The sequence below is a fragment of the Pipistrellus kuhlii genome, unplaced genomic scaffold, assembly GCF_014108245.1.
Source record: "Pipistrellus kuhlii isolate mPipKuh1 unplaced genomic scaffold, mPipKuh1.p scaffold_m20_p_28, whole genome shotgun sequence".
NCBI lineage: Eukaryota > Metazoa > Chordata > Mammalia > Chiroptera > Vespertilionidae > Pipistrellus > Pipistrellus kuhlii.
The window spans coordinates 40,350-60,134 of record NW_023425527.1 but is presented as its reverse complement, the minus strand read 5'-3'; the positions used below and the strand labels follow the sequence as shown (position 1 = coordinate 60,134).

The 19,785-nt window shown below is 38.3% G+C and overlaps 1 protein-coding gene across 7 annotated transcripts in view; it reads right to left on the bottom strand.

Moving 5' to 3' along the window:
• Positions 1-19,785, bottom strand: part of TRIM37 (tripartite motif containing 37) — an 84,586-nt gene that overhangs the window by 26,023 nt on the left and 38,778 nt on the right. Inside the window, exons 15-18 of one of the 7 annotated variants that reach the window (XM_045587306.1) lie at positions 19,242-19,360; positions 9,610-9,729; positions 8,633-8,714; positions 2,434-2,590 (exon numbers count right to left, since the gene is read on the bottom strand). In XM_045587306.1, the coding sequence (XP_045443262.1) occupies positions 2,560-2,590; positions 8,633-8,714; positions 9,610-9,729; positions 19,242-19,360 (352 nt within the window). In that variant the 3' untranslated portion in view covers positions 2,434-2,559. Of the gene's footprint in view, positions 1-2,433; positions 2,591-8,628; positions 8,715-9,609; positions 9,730-19,241; positions 19,361-19,785 lie in introns of those variants that run through there. The other 6 variants (XM_036454280.2, XM_036454279.1, XM_045587308.1 and 3 more) reach the window with 6 other exon arrangements.

The following is a 19,785-nucleotide window of genomic DNA, read 5'->3' as shown; positions in this document are numbered from 1 at the left end:
ACTTCAGATGCCAGGTTTGGAAGTCCCAGGTCACCAGTTGGCTACAAATTTTGGAGTTTCCACCATTGCCCACTAGGTTTGATAACTTTCAGGAAATATGTTGCTACAATTCCAGTTTTATAAGGACACAAATCAGAACCAGGGGAAAGGAGACACAACAGGGTGAGGTGTGGAGTCCCAATGTGAAACTCCCTGGTGATCAGGGCATGTTACTCTCCTGAACCATCAACACATGACAACGCAGAGTATTGCAAACAAGGAAGCGCATTCAGAGCTTCAGTGTGCGAGTTCTTACTGGGTTTTTCACTTGGTAGCCACAACTGACTCACAAGGACGAACAATTCAGGCTCACATCATGTGACTCCTAGCCCCAATCCTCTAATCACAAGGTTAGTCTTTCGGCATGGCAGCCACATCCTGAGTCATCTCTTTAGCATAAACCATCAGGATCCACACTCCTATCACTTGGAAAGTTCTAAGTACTAAGAGGCTATATCCCAAGAACCAGGGACAAAAGCCAACCAAATTTCTATTAACACCCAGCAATCCTACTCCAAGGCATATATTACCTTACAGAATGGAAATGAATGTTCACACAAAAACCTATACAGCCGAAACTGGTTTGGCTCAATGGATAGAGCGTCGGCCTGCAGACTGAAAGGTCCTGGGTTCGATTCCAGTCAAGGACATGTACCTTGGTTGCGGGCATATCCCCATTAGGGGGTGTGCAAGAGGCAGCTGATCGATGACTCTCTCATCGATGTTTCTAACTATCTCCCTTCCTCTCTGTACAAAATCAATAAAAATATATTAAAAAAAAACACCCTATATAAAATGTTTATAAAGTTCATTATCACCCCAAGACTGGAAATAAACCAAATGTCCTTCAGCGGGTAAATGAATAACCTGTAGTACATTTATACAGTGAAATAGTACTTAGCAATAAAAAGGAATGAAGTACCAATTTACAGAAGATGGATGAGACTTAACTGCATTTTGCTAAGTGAAAGGCTACAATACTTCTGTATGACACTGTAAATGGGAAAACTAAAAGGACAGAGAACTACCAGGGGCTGGGTGTTGGGGGTACTGAGCTCTCTGTACAGTAGTATATACATGATTATATTTGTCAAAAGCCACAGAATTGTATTAGCATAAAGGCAATTTTAATATATGTAAATTAAAAAACCAACCAGGATGTGTGGGGGAAGACGGAATGTAGACTGACAGCTGAATCTAACTAAATTAAAAGGAGCGATATAATCACACCAGAGAGACTAGGGAAAAAGGAACTAGTGTAATTGAATCGTAATATCTAAATAACTTTGGGAAAAAGTGTTTTGATATCACACTAAAAGGTTAAAATCTGTACAGAAACACTGTTGGTGAATTTGTTTCTCATAAGAGTACAGGTCAACAAGTCTTTGTTTCTATAATAAATACTATTGTCCAAAAAGGAGGGCAGGGATGAGCCTGAAGCATCCTGTGGGGGCAGGGAAGGAAAGGAAGGAAGGAAGGAAGGAGACACTGGGAACATATCAAAAGGATACAGGAGCTAACCTGAAAGAGCTTCAAATAGCCCAAACTGGGACAAACTGCACTGCAAAATAATGACAGTATTGGAACACAATTCAAACATGAGTTTTGACTCATGGATATTATTTGACTAATATCCATGAGTCAAAACTCATGTAAATAAGTAGCTGGGGGTGGGGGGGGGGGGAGGGAGGGAGGAGGGATGGGAATGGAGAAGACTTTTCCTTAAGAATTCTAATAATAAATGTAGAAGAAATAACAAACACCATTAGAATACTGCAGTAATAAATACCATAGTTAAGATCTCCTTGATGCTAAAATTAGCTGTTAAGAACAGAAATAATATCTGCACAGTCTAAAAAGTATTTGCCCCAAATACTTAGTATTTACGAAGGGGAAAATACTAACGGGGAATTGTGACAGACACCACCATAACCAAATAAGATTAACATCACCAATAATAAGCATCTGCAACAAATAGCTCCTGATCCGATGCCCTTGGAATGGTATATCACCTCTGTGGTAGCCTTCCCAGTAACACATATTCTCAACTGAAAATGAGAAAATATCAGACAAATCCAAATAGAGAAACATTCTATAAAATACAGTTGACCCTTGAACAAGACAGTGGTTAGAGGCTGTGACTTCCCACACAGTCAAAAGTTCTGACTCCCCCAAAACTTTAGTCATCCCTGGGTATCTGTGGGGGATTGGTTCCAGGAGTCACCAAAACCCATGAATGCTCAAGTCCCTTATATAAAATGTCGAAGAACAATGCATACAGGCAGCATACTGTTTTTGTTCCTTGGTTGGCTGAGTAAGCAGGTGTAAAACCCAAAGACAAAGAGAGCCAAACTATATACTTATTAGAGAAAAAAAAAAAAACATGCATGTAAGTGGACTTGGGAGTTTAAACCCATGTTTTTCAAGGGTTAACTAGAATTGGTTGTCTTCAACAATGTCAAGGTCATGAAAAACAAGAAGAGACTGAGGAACTGTCACAGATTGAAGGAGACATGACAACTAATTGCACTGTGGCATCCTGGTCTGGATCCTGGAACAGAAAAAAGTGCGTTAGTGAAATAACTGGTGAAATCTGAATAAATTCTGTAGTTAACAGAATTATAAATGACTAATTTCTTTGTTTTGTCTACTATTCTATAGTTATGTAAGATGTTAACAAAAGGAGAAGCTGGGTAATAGTTATACAGGAACTCAAGATTTTTGCATGCGTTTGTAAATCTCAAAGTCATCTAAAAACATTTGAAAACGTCACAATCTTTAGGTTTTTAATCATGAGGTATTAAAATGATGAGTTTGGTTCAAGTATGGTATATTGGAAAAAGTACTAGCAATTCATTCCATTCTTGCCAATGGTGTTGAACCTCCCTGAACCTATTCCTCTGTCAAAATGGTCTGATGCACAACTTATCCACCTCCAAGGTTACTTCAGGGTTCAATGACACAGTTGGTCCAAGCTGTACAGAAATAATATGCTTGTGCAAAATGCAAGTGTTAACACTTTATCTTTAGGCCTAAGAGAAAACAATATTAAGTAGATATTTTCTAGGATCGAAAAGGTAAAAATAATTAAATACCGAGCAAGGTGACGGTGGAAGAAAAGTCTAAGACAAACTATGTTTTTCAGCAAAAGAGGGAACTTTTTTTTTCTTTAAAAGTGGGGACTTTGTAATGGTAGAGCAGAGCAACGGATTAGAAATTGGTTCCTTATAAAGATTTAGGTGATGACAGCTATACTTGGGGAAATGGGAGAGAGCTCATCTGCACCAGATCTTTTGCAGACCAGAACAAGAACCAATGGGGAGAGGGGGGAAAGAACTGGTATCTTCCCTCTCTGCTATCTAAAATTTAGCACAGCCAAAGCAGGCACACCGCATCAAAGAGGGAAAGCACTAGGGTGCCTGACACCATTGGGGACTTGGACGCGGACTTGGTATGTAATTTGGCTAGAAATAAGGGAAGGAATCATGTTTTCCAAAGATCCCACTACTAAAAGTTAACAGGTACTTCATCTTTGAAGAAATTTTTAGGTCTGTAGGTTTATGATTCTAGAATGATAGCAGCTACCTGAATCCACAAAACTAAACACAAACAACTAATTAAATGTTCAATCTTTTTTTTTTAACTTAAAAATCATGCTTTCTTAAGCTTAAGCCTTCTATATTAAAAAAAAAAAAGTGACATTCTTATAAATTCTAATGACAGAAGTCAGCAAACTATCTCTTAAAGAGGGGAAAATAAATATTTTAGACCCTGGGAATCAGGTTTCGTTAGCAGCCACTCAACTCTGTCTTTGTAGGGAAAAGCAAGCAATCTGTAGATGAATGGATGTGGCTATGATCCAATAAACTTTATTTACAAAAACGGACAGTGGTAGGGACTTGGCCCAAAGATAGTTGTTTGTCTGCCCCTTGAAAGAATGCTAGGTAAAAAATTGTTAATTGAACCCCAGATATTTTCTTCAAAGAATTGTGTGAATGTGTATATACACTGAGTGGCTAGATTATGATGATCTCTGAACGCATAATAATCTGGCCACTCAATGTATATCCTATATAATAAAAGGCTAATATGCAAATTGTCCCCTCAACCAGGAGTTCGACCAGCAGGCAGGCCGGCCAACCATCCATGTCTCCTCCCCTGGCCAGGCTATCCGGACTCCATCCATGCACAAATACATGCACTGGGCCTATGTATATATATGTGTATACATTCAGAGATCATAATAACCTGGCCACTCAGTGTATATTCTGCATATTTCTTGCTATTTCATAATTCACAAACATTAGTTGGTGTGAGATGGAACCCAACAAAACAAGCATCATTTTCTTTATCATAGGAGAATGCTTTTGTGTACAGTAAGTTCTCATTTAACATCATCAGTAGGTTCTGCAACATTAAGCAAAACGACATAAAACAAAACAAATTTTACCACAGGCTAACCATATACACAAGAGTCAAGTTCCTATGTTAGTTCCTATGCCATTGAACAAAATTATGTTATCTGAGGCCCTGCTGGCCTGAGCTCATCTTTTAGTTCAGGGTGGGGAACCCTGCTTCTGCCAAGGGTCCTTTGAATATTTACAGCATCATTTCTGAGCCATACAAAATTATCAACTTAAAAATTAGCCTGCTATTTGGTCAACTCGCCTCTAATGCCTTGGCAGGGCCATACCAAATGATTTCACAGGCCTTACATGGTCTGTGGGCCAGATATTTCCCATCCCTTCTTTAGATACTTATAAATTTGTGTGTGTGTGTTTTTTTTGTGAAACATGTTGTCAACTTTAATTACTATATATATATATAATTAACCAGGAGGATAGTTAATATTTCTTTAGAAGCTTAATTTTTTTAAGGGATATATTTTATTCTTAAACATGGAGTCAGAATATGCTAAAAATGCATTGGGTTCCTTGAACACAGAAGATAATATACAAATTAAGTTAAAATAATTTCCCTATAGCCAAAACCGGTTTGGCTCAATGGATAGAGCATCGGCCTGCGGACTGAAAGGTCCTGGATTTGATTCCGGTCAAGGGTATGTGGTTGCGGGCACATCCCCAGTAGGGGGTGTGCAAGAGGCAGCTGATCGATGATTCTCTGTCATCGATGTTTCTAACTCTCTATCCCTCTCTCTTCCTCTCTGTGAAAAATCAATAAAATATATTTAAAAAATAAAATAATTTCCCTATAGCCATAATAAAAAAAAATAGTCTTACTGACATAATGAATTCAAACTCCACCAATTTAAAAGGGTCTCAACTAATTCTCCATCTAAAATAAGGGCAGTACTCCTGACTGTTTTTATACATAATAACCTGAGAGGATAAGAAAAGCCAAAAAAAAAACAACTTAAGATCCAAGAGTGATCTAAATATCACTATGAAATTTTGGGAATTCAATGATTTTAAAAACCTCAAGGTCATGAAAAATAAGAGCAAAACTTAAGAACACTTCCTATATAATAAAAGTCCAATATGCAAATTGTTCCTTCTGGTGGTCATTCGACCAAGAGACCGAAGTTCAACCGCTCACTATGATGTGTGCTGACCACCAGAGGGCGGCAGTGGAACACGGCGGGTATTGGTGACGCACTGCAACCTCTTGCCAGCTACCTGGAGCGGGGATGACTGGGATAGAGGTGCGGGGAGTATGTGGGATGTCCGCCCGAGCTCGCTCTCACTCCCCCTGCTGCCCCCCTCCCCCAGGATGCCAGAGCCCTCTCCCTCAACCCCCCCACTCAGGTGCCCAGTGCCCAGGAGGAGCCTGCCCAGCACCCACGTGGTATCTTCTGGGTGAGCTGGGCCACAACTGCCAGGACCATAGGGGCCAGTTCACACAGGAACCGGTTTGCGAGGCTGATTGGGAGAGAGTGTGTTGCCTGCCTGGCTTCCGTGTGGTACCGCTAGGTGGCCCAGAGGCCTATGCTGCACCCTGGCCATGGCATCCGGCTGCACTCACCGAATCTCCACACGGGGACTCGAGCACAGTGACTCAGGTGGAGGGAGTGCACGGGGGCCCAGGTGTTGCCCACAGTCCAGAGGTCAGCTGAGACTTGCCTTTCCATGCCAAATGCTCATACTTTGATCGCTGGCCAGGCCGAGGGACCACACCCGAGCAGGAATTTCATGCACCGGGCCTCCAGTATGATTACAAACTATGTTCCTATATGTACGTATCTATGCTAAAGTTTCATTTATAAATTGGCAGAGTAAAGAGATTAACAACAATAAAATGGAACAATTATAGCAATACTCTCCAGTAATGTTTCTGTTTTTCAGTCCAAATCTATTCCTGAATCTACTTGATGCCACTCATTTCAGGGGATCCCTTGCTTAAGTCTTTCTATGGGCTCAATAATTGCTGGTGCAACACAAAGCAGGATGGCACCAGATTTTGTCACACCACAAAACGTCGCACAATTTAAAATGTATGTTTATATCTGGAATTTTCCATTTAATATTTTTGGATCACAGGTAACTGAAATCATGGAACACAAAACTATGGATAAGGGGATACTACTGTATAAAGGTTAATGACCCAAGAGAATCTCATGGCTAACTCACTCATGCTAAGAAGCTAAATTCATTTCCCCAAGTGTGAAGAGTCTATTCTCAGGTTTCTCTTATTTCTTAAACACATGCAGTTCACAGATTTTGAAAATAAAAAGAATCACAACATACGGAAAGCACCCAGGTCTATATAAAACTGTAGGTCCGTAATTGGCAAACCGTGGCTCTTCCACAAAAGACCACAGCCGGGGGAGTCTATTTTGAAGAAGTGGCGTTAGAAGAAGTTTAAAAAATTTGGCTCTCAAAAGAAATTTCAATCATTGTACTGTTGATATTTGGCTCTGTTGACTAATGAGTTTGCCAACCACTGGTATAGGTCTAGAAATGGCTAGGCACAGTGAGAGATTCAAAGTGTCAATCACTTACGTTTATGGATTTATTTTTCTAAAAAACTCATAATTTTTCACAATGGTTTGCTCTTAACACTAAAGGTGCAAACTTCTTACATTATATTTTCATCTATTACAATATAGTTAAAGATAAGAAAAAGCTTGATTAAAAATATCTCATCAAAATGTAATGACCATGAGCACAATTCTAATAGAAAATGTTAGATTACTGCATGACAAACTACGTAATAACTGTATTGTACAACAGCATGCCAATTAACATGTTAGTAACCAAATGCTAAATTTTTACTTTTCCTAAGATTATAGTTCTTAAATATTTCCGATTAGCTTTTAAAGAGAAAATGTAACCATATGTATTAAGGACATTATAAATAAACCTCCTAACTTCCCATGCAATTACTAATATTCTATAGAGCTCAACAGCCTCTATAATATGCAGGCAATATAAATAGAAAAGAAAAAAGAAAAGAGGCTTCCTGTCCCACTTCTAATAAATTTCAGAGGCATAATATTTTCTCAGGTTCATTTTATTAACAAAAAGAGCAAACTGTTTTGAACAAAAGCAAATCAGGAATCATAGCAACCAGCAACACATTAGACATGGAAAAGTGAACAATATTAAGTAAAATATAAGCAGATGAGATGTCTCTCATGTGCATATATATATATATATATATTCATGCTTTTTCAATAGTCTCTTAGTCAACTTTCAGTGTAATTTTCAACAGTCTAGCAGCTCAAACACAAATGCAGGAGCACAATGGCAAAAGTTTGGCAACTACTTTGGGCTCATTGCAAGTATGAAAGTAACTCTTATACCACAGTTTCATGTAAACCTGCAATTTGTATTTCTTTAAATATAGCTGACAATGAAATCAGTCTCCAACTAATGAAAATAAAGGAGGAGAAAGAGGGCATTAAATACTTGTACTTTAGAGGCAGAAAAATGAAATACTTTAAATGATCTATGCACGTTCATGTAACCAGGAATATAACCAACCCACATTAACTTATTTACTAGCAAAAATACACTTGTAATAGTCACACAATAGAAGTATTATGAGCCATTGATCAGTGTGCCTACACTTGGAAAAAAAAACAAGAAAAGATAAATAAGTTAACTTTAGTCAGTGTAGTGTTACTTCAGCCATTCACATAATCAAGTATCTATAGGAAAGAATCTACACATAAGTAGTTTTTTCTGTTCACTAATCTACAGGCACTAATGAGACTATACACTGATTAAAACCCAAAAGCCAGTCACTGAAACACAACTGAGCATCCAGCCAAAACAGGACAGCACCGGCGCTGAGCATCATGGGTGCATGCACGTCTTTAGGGACATTTTTCGGCAGTTACTTGCCCTCTGTTGTAGTCGACAAGCTGCTCTTTAAGATTATACTACTTTACTAAATTAATCAAGGACTATGTTTATTCATTACATCACACAGAATTCTTCCCATACTTTTTTTTCTTGTAAACTAAAGTCTTCTACTAGAATTGCGTTACTTTCTAAAGTTTCAGAATCATTTCAGGTAGATATGATAAAAAAAAGTAAGACAAAATCTGACATGACCATTTGAGCACCAACTACAGCAAATCTCAGGGTCAGGATAGCTTGCAAGTCAGTTCTCTTGGTTTGAAAATTACCTTCCACTGTTGTCCTCAGTATTGAAGCTGAGATCTTCAAGGCCTATTTGTTCACCATCAGGAAAACTGGAATGCGCATCTAAGATTAAAAAAAAATTAAAAACAGATTACATTTTCTAATGACCAGTATTTTCTTGCACGTCTTTAAATGATCTTATCAAGTATGGTATTTAAGCAATAAAGATATGCTGGGTTGTGAACAAAGCTGTCTTCAATGAATTTGTGACCTGAGTCAGATGTAAGCCAACATAAGGAGAAACAAAGGAGAAAAGAAAGGTGCAATAGATACCCATCGTTAGAAAATGAAAGGCATTGCCTCACTCTGACCTCCAGGGACACTGGGGGGCAGCTGAAGAAGGAACAGGAAATGGTGATGTACACTGAAGATTGTATAACATAAAATGCATTGAAAGCCAATTAAACTGCACATGCAAATATCACGACAAACACCTAATAGCACTCAAAAACTTGCCAAAAGTTGGCTGCTTCTTTTGGAAAGAGAAAAAAGCAGATATTTCTAAAAAAAAAAAAAAACTTTTAAAAAGTTACCTTATTAGCCAGGCTACAAATAGTTCTAAAAAGAAAAAAGCCAAACATCTGAAACCTCCCTAGGGGCTGGCAAACACCTACTACAAATGGGCAGAGAGCAAATACTAGTACATAGGTATCACAGGCACAAATGGGTTGTTTTACAACTTTACAACAGAAAAGCTATTCTTAGAGGACCATAGGCTGTATCGGAGCAGGTTCCCGACCCCTGCTTCACTCAGTAAGTAGAACCCATTAGGTGTCTGACCAGCCAAATATTACCTACGAATTTTCTTCAGTTCTCACCATTTAGTTTACCCCATATATACTAGTATTGTCTCATAAATGACAATTAAAACAGAAAAAGCAGAAGTAGAAACAGAAGCAAATCAGCAGCAGCAGCAGCAGCAGCAGAATTGGTTTTATTCATCTCTATGAAATGTCAACCGGCGCTGCACCTTCATCTGGGGGCTGTGCCGTGAAAGAGTCGTTGAATCCGTCCAGGCTGGTGTGCTCTTCCTGCTCCTCGTTCTCAGTGTCACATTCCACATCACTGTCACTACTCATCCCTGCCAGCAAAGAAGGGAAGAACATGTCTCTGACAAGCAGCCACTTATCGTGAAAGGCAAAGGAAATCTTACAACTAGACTGTGATCCCCACTGAATGCCAAGACAATGGACTCCACACAAAACACGGAAAACCAACCACGAAAACCTCAGTTCTAATTATGAGAAGTGGTCTTATTTTTGTCCTCAAAGATTAAAATTATCCTTTCCACAGTACCTGAATTTGAAACCAGTATTAATTTAATTATACTGAGAATTTTTTTCCTCAAGTCACACTGTAATTTCTAGAGTTATAAGAGATAACAGTAACTCTCAATCCTGATTGGACATGCATATAATTGTTTCTAGCCTAAAACATATAAACATGTTACATAAATAAAATACAGTTATCGGTATATGCATGTTTTAAAAAATTCTATCAATAAATTAGTTACTATCCTATTTGGGCCTCCAATTTTGAATTTGTGTACTTAAGCTGATTTTTGAAAGAAAAAAGTCTATAGAACAGCATTTCTTGTTGTTATTTTTAAAAATATATCTTGATTTTTTTTACAGAGAGGAAGGGAGAAGGGTAGAGTTAGAAACATTGATGAGAAACATTGATAAGCTGCCTCCTGCACACCTCCTACTAGGGATGTGCCGCAACCAAGGTACATGTCCTTGACTGGAATCGAACCTGGGAATTTTCAGTCCGCAGGCTGACGCTCTATCCACTGAGCCAAACTGGTTAGGGCATAGAAAAGTATTTCTGTTACAAGAAGATAGTGATCAAGAAAATCTGAAAATATATCTGCTACACACCCTTATAAATAAATGGTGGGGAAAAAATAAACTCAAAGTAAACTTAAAATACTATTTTAATGAAGAGCCACATTTAAAAGAAGGAAGACCAAGTGGGTCCAGCACCACAGCTGTCCAGAGGGTGTATGTGAGGGTCTTTCACACTCGCTTAGAGTGAAGAAGAAAAAAAAATCTTTGGACCTACCACAGAAAGGAGCTGATTCTGAGACTAAAACTGCCTACTGGCATAGGAAGACAGCAGGGAATTTTGTCTGTTTTTGCTAGGCTCGGTTCACATAAAAACTCAAACTTGCCCTAATTGGATTGGCTTAGTGGATATAGCGTCGGATTGCATATTCAAGGGTCCGAGGTTCGATTTCAGTCAAGGGCATGTACTTTGGTTGCGGGCACATCCCCATTGGGGGATGTGCAGGAGGCAGCTGATTAATGTTTCTCTCTCATTGATGTTTCTGGCTCTCTCCCCCTCTCCCTTACTCTCTGTAAAAAAAATCAATAAAAAAACAAAGAAAAAAACCCCTCAAACTAAAGCCTGTGTACCTAAACAATTTAGGTTTGGGATGTAAAGTTGAGGTTCAAAGCTCAGAAAATTAACATGAACAAAGCAAATGTAAAACCATTTGAAGAGAAGGCTCTAGGTAAAGGGCATAAGCTCATCCCGTTCCCTCTGAACGGAGCTATAAATGTGAACAGAATGCACCAAGCCGCTATTTAAGGACCCTGAAAAGTAAATAGAAACAAGCATATTGGTGTAGACCAGAATTTGAAGTACCACCAAATTGGCAGATTTAAACAAGACTCAGAGTCTCATAAAATCATATGAAAAATATCCAGGATATAACCCAAAATTATCTCAGCATATGAAGAACCAGATAAAGACAATCAACAAATATCAATGCTGAGATAACAGAGATGTTGAAATTACCTAACAACTTCAAAATAGATACAAAAATGCTCATGAACACTCTTGAAACTTGTTAAAAACCTCTCTGGAGGAATGCTTCCACAATCCAGGTAACAAAATTATCATAGAAAAAAGAAAATAAAGAATTCTTGAAGGGTAGGATTGGGAGTCGCAAAAAATTGTGTTCCAATCAAAATTTACAAAACAAACAAGGCCCACACCACAATCCCCCTGAAGAGTCAAGCAGATATTCAGACATAATACCATAAATCTTCCACTATCATGAAATAACTTGTAAAAGATTACTGTGGAAAACAAAAGGATAGATACTTTAAAAATTACTAAGTACTTCTAGAAATGAAAGATAATAGTTATTTTAAAATTAAAATATTAATAGATGAATTTAGGAAGTTGGAAAAAAATGTTGTAAGCTTAAAGATAGAAATGAGGAAATTACCCATACACCAAAAAAAATAAGATGAAAATAATGAGACAGAGGTTTAAGAAACAAGGGGATAAAAGGGAATGTTTCAAACAGATTGCCATAGAGATAGCAAAAGTAACAAAGGAGAGGAACAATATAAAGTGGCTGTGAATTTCCCAGGATTAATGAAAAATATTCTGAATAGAATGAAAATTAAAATATAACTACCAATAGCTCTGGAATGTGGCTATAGCAGTGTTTAAAGGGAAATTTACAGCATTAACTACTTTTATTACAAAAGAGAAAAAGGTCTCAAATTAATATTTTAATTTAAGAAATAAGAAATAAGAAAAGGGAACACATAAAGCCAAAGGGAGAAGAATAAAGATGAGAAATAAAATTAACAGAAAAATAAAAGAAAAAGCTTCTAAAGAGACTTTAAAAACAGCAAACAAAATCCAGTATCAGGAATAAAAGAGGGGACATCATTACAGATCCTACAGACATTAAAAGAACAATAAGCAAATAGAAACAACTTAATGCTCATGAAATCAACAACATGGATGGAAAGGAGAAATTCTTTGACTCAGACACAAACTACCAAAGTTCGTTCAGATAAAAATACAGATAACTCGAATGGGCATTTTAACTACTAAAGAAATACAACTTGCAGTAAAAAGCAAACAACCAAAAACAACAACAAACAATAAAAAACAAATGACCATCCAACAAAGAAAACTGTAGCAATAGACGGCTTCACTGGTGAACTCCTCCCCTCTGTTTTCAAGAAGAGGGCATGCAGCACTAGAGGCCCATGCAGGAGTGAGCCTTCCTTCCCCCTGGCTGCCAGCTTCCTTCCCTCTGGCACCCTGGACCTGGGCTGCCCTAGTAGCCCTCTCTTTGTCTGAAGGACGGCAGGACTAATTAGCATATTATGCTTTTATTATTATGGATTATTATAGACTATTTCTCCCTTAACTATTTAAAGACACAGGCAATGTATGGACGTCTCTGAAAACTCTCTCTTTTTAAAAATATGTCTATTTATTTTTAAAATTATGTTTTTATTGATTTCAGAGAGTGAAAGAGAAACATCAATGATGAGCCGAGACCGGTTTGGTTCAATGGATAGAGCGTTGGCTTGGGGACTGAAGGGACCCGGGTTCGATTCCGGTCAAGGGCATGTACCTTGGTTGCGGGCACATCTCCAGTAGGGGGTGTGCAAGAGGTAGCTGATCGATGATTCTCTCTCATTGATGTTTCTAGCTCTCTATCTCTCTCCCTTCCTCTCTGTACAAAATCAATAAAATATATTTAAAAAAAAAAAGAAAAAAAAGAAACATCAATGATGAGAGAGATTTGTGGATCAACCCACTCCTGCATGCTCCCCAACCAGGAAGAAGCCCATAACACCAGCATGTGCCCCGACCCAGAATTGAACTATGACCTCCTGGTTCATAGGTCAACATGCAATCACTGAGCCACACTGGCTGGGCTGAAATCTCTTCAGCAAAGAAAAGGAGAGAAAAAATTACTTTCTGCTCTAGAAAGTGAACAGTGACTGTTAGAGACTAAGCCACCACTTCCATGAAGCAACAACACCACCACCTTGTGGCCTTTCCTGGAATTGTTCTGAAAACAACAAAACCCAGTTCTTGAAATTTAGGAACTAATTTTACCTTTTGGTACTAGTGTTTCAGAATTCCTGAAAGATACTAACCTTCAGGATGCACAAACAAGGACCTGAAATTCTCTGGATTTCCCCAAAACATAACTTATTCTTTAAATTCTTACAACATTACAACATTTTCCAAACTCTTCATTCATAATATCTTTTTTTTTTAAATGGTTTAATTTGTAGTATTTCTAAGAACTGCAGGCTACAGTGAATATTCAAATGCTGGCAAATGCTGTGAATATTTCTAGATAGTATTCAAATAATGTAACATTTAGAACTTTTAGCAAGGTTTATAGTACCATACTCCATCTATATGGGGAAAATGCCAATTAAAGGAATTATTTTGTTTCCCAAACACCTATTTCTTCTAACACTACTCGTAAGATTCCTTTATAGTATAAACCCCTTCCTTTATAGTATAAACACAGCAGCTGACAGGGCCATGCACACTTATAAAATGACAAAGCTATATTAACCAGAACGAATTTGCTTGTGATTGCTTCTTTCTAAGGTGCTCCTGCTTATCTTAATCTTTGATTCCAGGTATCAACATTTTCAGTTTCTACTTTCAACTTGTTGTAATTGGATTCCTTCAAACCAGTCATGTTTGTGTACTGATTGTTAAGATGAACTCTAACAGGAGAATTAGAGTAACTTTTCCATTTTTTTATTTGAATCATTTTTCTCAGGATTCAGGAAAACATACATTTCCCGAGAAGTACTGCATGAAAAAACTACTACTGGTCTCTTATCAAGTTCTAAGATGTGGAAGTGCCCTAAGCTTGTGAGAAAGATAAATTAAAATTAGTTTCTTGACCTCTAGCATTTAATAGCTGGACTACTAGGTCACAGCTCATTACCATCAGTAACTGAGAGGGAGCAAACACTTTCAAATACTTTATTTATTTATTTTTTTAAATGAGACTAACCCCTATTCAACAATAGGCCTCAAGCTATACTGCAAAGTCTATCTACCCACTTTATTTATCAGTAATAATTAAAGCAGAGTAGTGATGTTCCATCTACTCTATGAAATTTGAGTACTGGACTTTTCTTGATTTCACTAGAAAGTGTCAACAAGTTTTCACACAGCTGGCTGACACTGATAGTAATTATAAGGTACCATTAAACATGTTTTGGAGATGTTAGTGTGTAAATCATTTGGAATAGGGTATTTCTACATCAATTGTCTACCATACTTTTTGAGCACCCTTATGCTCAGCACTGTCCAAAGCTAACTTTTGAGTTGTAACTCCTTATTCACAGGCGCTCAAATTTCTGATGCTTGGAAAATGCATTAACCACTTGGTATACCAAAAACTTTTGCTTCACCTGTTTTCTCTCTTTCTAACAAAACCCCAATATTGTTTCACATTACCATGTAAAATGGGCCATGGAGGGGAACCGAATGTTTAAACTTTACCAACTTTCCTCTTCTTGCAATGATTGAGATATAAGAGGAAATTAGGAAGTTGCTGAGGTTCTCTAAGAAAGGCTTTCCTTGTTGTCAGACACACCCAGAAATGACCCTTCCTTTCTCCCAGAATGTGTTGACTATATAGAGGTTAGAACTGCAGCAACCATCTTACCATCCCGAGGGGAGCTGAGCCAACTCACTGAGTGGCAGAATAAAATGTGACAGTGAGTGGCTAAATTTTCCAACCTTAAACTGCCCTTCCAGAATTAGGTGAAATTTCTTGTTATTACAAGAGTAAATCTTTCATACTGTTTAAGCCAGCTAGTTTGAGTTTTTGTAATATGTTAAAAAGCTCTTAATCAGTATTCCAAAAGGAACCAGCAGTGCTGGAGCACCACTTTGCACTCCCTTCGGCAGCTGCCAGTGCGGTCTGTTCCAAGTGTGCCACAGCTCTTCTCTGGAATGGGCGTTTGATACCATGTCTTCACTGAAAGGGATCTGCGCTACTTCAGTAGGAACTTAAGCAGAGCACAGTCTCCAGTTTTAGACAAACCCAGAAAGAAATTGGTCTTACCCACAGGCGCCCTGCAGAGCAGGGGTGGAGAACTTTGTTTCTGCCAGGGGCCATGTGGATATTTATAACATCATTGGCAGGCAATACAACATTATCAACTTAAAAACCAGCCTGCTATATTTGGTCAAACATTTAATTAAATCACTCCTCATGCCTTGCCAGGGCCAGAACAGTGATTTCTCGGGCCTCATACGACCGTGGGGTGGAAGTCCCCAACCCTGCTGTAGGGTATCAACTGGGGGAAAGTGGAAAAAAGTCAAACTTTTCAGCATCAAGCCATTAAGCATAAGATTAATACAAGCTTTTCTCATATGGTCCCAGTTAGAAAGAAAAGGTTGGTTGATACATGTCATACGTAAGAAAACTTACTTAAGAATTTCAGTAGTCCAAATTCTTACCTAGTAAATACAAATAATACTTTCAATTTAAAGCTTCTTCAGACACCTTGGGAAAGTGAGAGGGCGAGAAAAGGTGGTAGTGGAGAAAGAAGAGAGACACCAACCCGCAGTGATCTGACACAGAAAATTTCCTCTTAGGTATTCTGCTCCAATAGAGCCTTGCTGTTCCTAAGCACGATACGTGAGAAACACACTGAACTTTCTACCAAGGTTTACCAGTGTGAAAAACAAGTTTTTTTGAGAATTGGCTCCTGCTGATGATAGAATACCCAGAGCAGTAAGACCCCATTCTCCTCTCACAAAGAGATTCCAAAAGACAGGAGCTCCTTTTGTCCACTGCGCTCCCTCCTTCCAGCCTCATCACTTAGTCTCCTTCTCACTGCCTATCCTCAGCCGCCAGCGGTAAACTGACAAACTGAGTATACAAGGGCATACTTCTGTGGCACAGTTGATCTGCATATTTACAACTTTTCTTACTGAGCTTTAGGTGCTTTATGCCATAACATTCCTTACATAAGGGAAAATATGTTACAGAGTAACACTGACTACTTGGTAAATATTACCAATTATTTTTATTATTATATATTTGTTCTTTGAGCTTCCTATATACCCTATAACAGCACTCATCTTTTAAAAAAATATATTTTTATTAATTTCAGAAAGAAAGGGAGACGAAGAGACAGAAACATCAATATGGGGAATCATTATCGGCTGCCTCTTGCATGTCCCCATACTAGGGATCGAGCCCACAATCTGGGCATGTGCCATTGGCTGGAATCAAACCCAGGACCCTTCAGTCCACAGGCAGACACTCTATCCACTGAACCATACACTCATTGTTTTATATTATAATTGGTTATTAATTGAAAACTGACCCAGTGGCCGAAACCGGTTTGGCTCAGTGGATTGAGCGTTGGCCTGCGGACTAAAAGGTCCCAGGTTCAGTTCGAGTCAAGGGCATGTACCTTGGTTGCGGGCACATCCCCAGTAGGGGGTGTGCAAGAGGCAGCTGACAGATGATTCTCTCTCATTGATGTTTCTAACTCTTTATCCCTCTCTCTTCCTCTCTATAAAAAATCAATAAAATATATTAAAAAACAAAAACAAAACTGACCTACTGGTTTCAGTTGCTCTCCTTGCCCCCCTCCCACCACCCACGCACACAGGGGTGAGGAAAAGTAGATTTACAGTTGTGAGTGTGCAAAACACAGAATTTCCTTGTATTATTATTATTAATTCTTGTATTCCTTATTTTTCTTTTTTGAACTACTATAAACCTACTTTTGCCAACCCCTGTATATCCAGTATACTGGAGAGCTGTAACTTGCTCCCATTTGAATTCAGGAACCACTTTGGAAAGTAATTAAAAAAAAAAAAATGCGCGCGCGCACACACACACACATAATGGAAGGGAGAGGGATGAGATAGAATCATTGATCGACTGTCTCCTATATGCTTCACACTGGGGATTGCACCTGCAGTCTGGGCATGTGCCCTGACTGGGAATCGAACCATGACCTCCAAGTTTATAGGTCGATGCTCAACAATTGAGCCATGCTGGTGAGGCAGGCAAGTAATTCTCAAGGAGTGGTCATCCCTGGTTGAATCATTCAACTGAACCAGTGGCTCTCAACTGGGGATGACTGCCTCCATGGAGACATTTGGCAATGTCTGAACATTTCTGGTTATTGCAGCGCAGAGGAGGTAGTACTGAAACCTACTGGTTAAAGAGATGCAGCTAAACATTCTACAACGCACAGGGCAACCTCCTACAACAAAGACAGACCATCTGGTCCAAAATGTCAATAGTGCCAAAGTAGAGAAACCCTGAACTAAATAGCAGGTTCAGAAACCATCAGCATCATATGCAATGCCAGGAAAATTAGAAGTATTTTTCATAAATGCTGCATTAATAAAAGGAGCCTATAATTCCAGTACATGCTGTAGTAATTTAAAACACTATAGTTTATAATCATATATATAAATATATGGAAATAAATCCCCACATGTCCTTTCTGTAAAGAACAATCATAATATTTCTTTCTTAATGTTTCAAAAATCAACAATTCACTTTTAAAATCCTTTTCTTTTAATCTCTTCTACTGAAATAATGCTGCCCACCACAGGAATACCAATTAAGAGGGAAGACCAAAATGTTGAATGTTCTTTCACTGAAAAACTTGAAAATGCCACCACCCACATGCCCTCTCACCGGGTAGCCAGTGTGCTGGCACCTGTATGTGTGCTCATCAACCACTGAAATGCAAATAAGTGCAGAGGTGGAAGGTGGCAGTTTTACTGAAAATTTTAAAAACCTCAATGTCAAATATTAATCAAGTTGACTTGTGTTCTGCTAACATAAAAAGAACACAGCAAGAGCAATACACATAAGCTCTGCTTCAAACACCTTCCAAATAACAAAATGTCTTCTATACTTTTATATAAAAATGAGAGACCTGAAAGAACATGTAGAATACTAGAAATATAATTGAAAATGAACTTGTAGGTTTTTTAACAAATGGTTCAGTATGGAATACTTCTACAAGAACAAAGCAGCACAAACATTAATCAAGACTCACTTTAAAAGATGAAGGATTAACAGTTAATATTCTAATTACTATTTTGGAATATGTCTCCCCCAAGACTGAATATATCTAATTTCTTCTTTGCATTATCTAATAAAAATTCAATGACTGCCATGTAGGTGGCTTAATATATTAACTGAATAAGCAGATAAACTATCTATAAATTTTCCCCTCCTGTAAATGTCTAGTAAGACATGTCCTTTAATGTAATCAAGTATCCATTTTGCCTTCCCCTTTGCTTAATGACATAGTAAATAAAATTCAGTGGTATAATTAATGACATAGTAAATAAAATTCAGTGGTTTAGATCAAGGACATCAGATATTGCCTCAATACTTTTTTTTAATTTCAGAAAGAAAGGGGAAGGGAGAGAGAGAAACATCAATGATGAGAGAGATCCCACCGGGGATTAAGACTGTAATTCAGGCATGTGGCCTTGAATGGAATCAAACCTGGGACCCTTCGGTCTGCAGATCGACACTCTATCCACTGAGCCAAACTGACTAGGGTGCCTCAATAACTTTTTAATTAACCAGTTAACTGCCACATGTCCAAAACAGAGACTATCCCCACAAGCCATGATATTCTGAATTTAAATCGGTCTACAGACGCTTATGGCATACAAATGGTTAAACCAACCAATCCACACCACCACCACCACCACCACCACCACCACCACCACCACCACAAAAAGGCCATTATTCCCACCTCCTAATTATGACTTGTCATTCCTTACCTTCCTCAGGGGCAGCAGAAGCTCCTTCAGGCAGTATAGCCTGTAATTCCCCAGTCTCGGAATTATTTTCCAAGTCAGTCATTTGCATTCCTTCCAGACGACCTCCTTTAACATTAGCCCTCAAAGAAGAAAACAACTTGATATTTTTCTAAAACTACTCACTGATAATTGTATCTATATTTTCTTCTTCTGCAACTGAGGATATATGGCACTGATGTTTAATACTAAATTTCAAGTTTGTTTACTTTTTAAAATATATTTTTATTGATTTCAGAGAGGAAGGGAGAGGGAGAGAGAGAAACATCAATGACGAGAGAGAATCATTGATCGTCTGCCTCCTGCATGGCCCTCACTGGGGATTGAGCCTGCAACCTGGGGATGTGCCCTGACCGGGAATCGAACCATGACCTCCTGCTTCATAGGTCGAAGCTCAACCATTGAGCCACGTTGGCTGGGCTCAAGTTTATTTAAAAAATTCACTAGAGGACTCACAACAAAGGTTATAAAATGGACTACATCAGTGTCAACATCATGGCTGTGATAT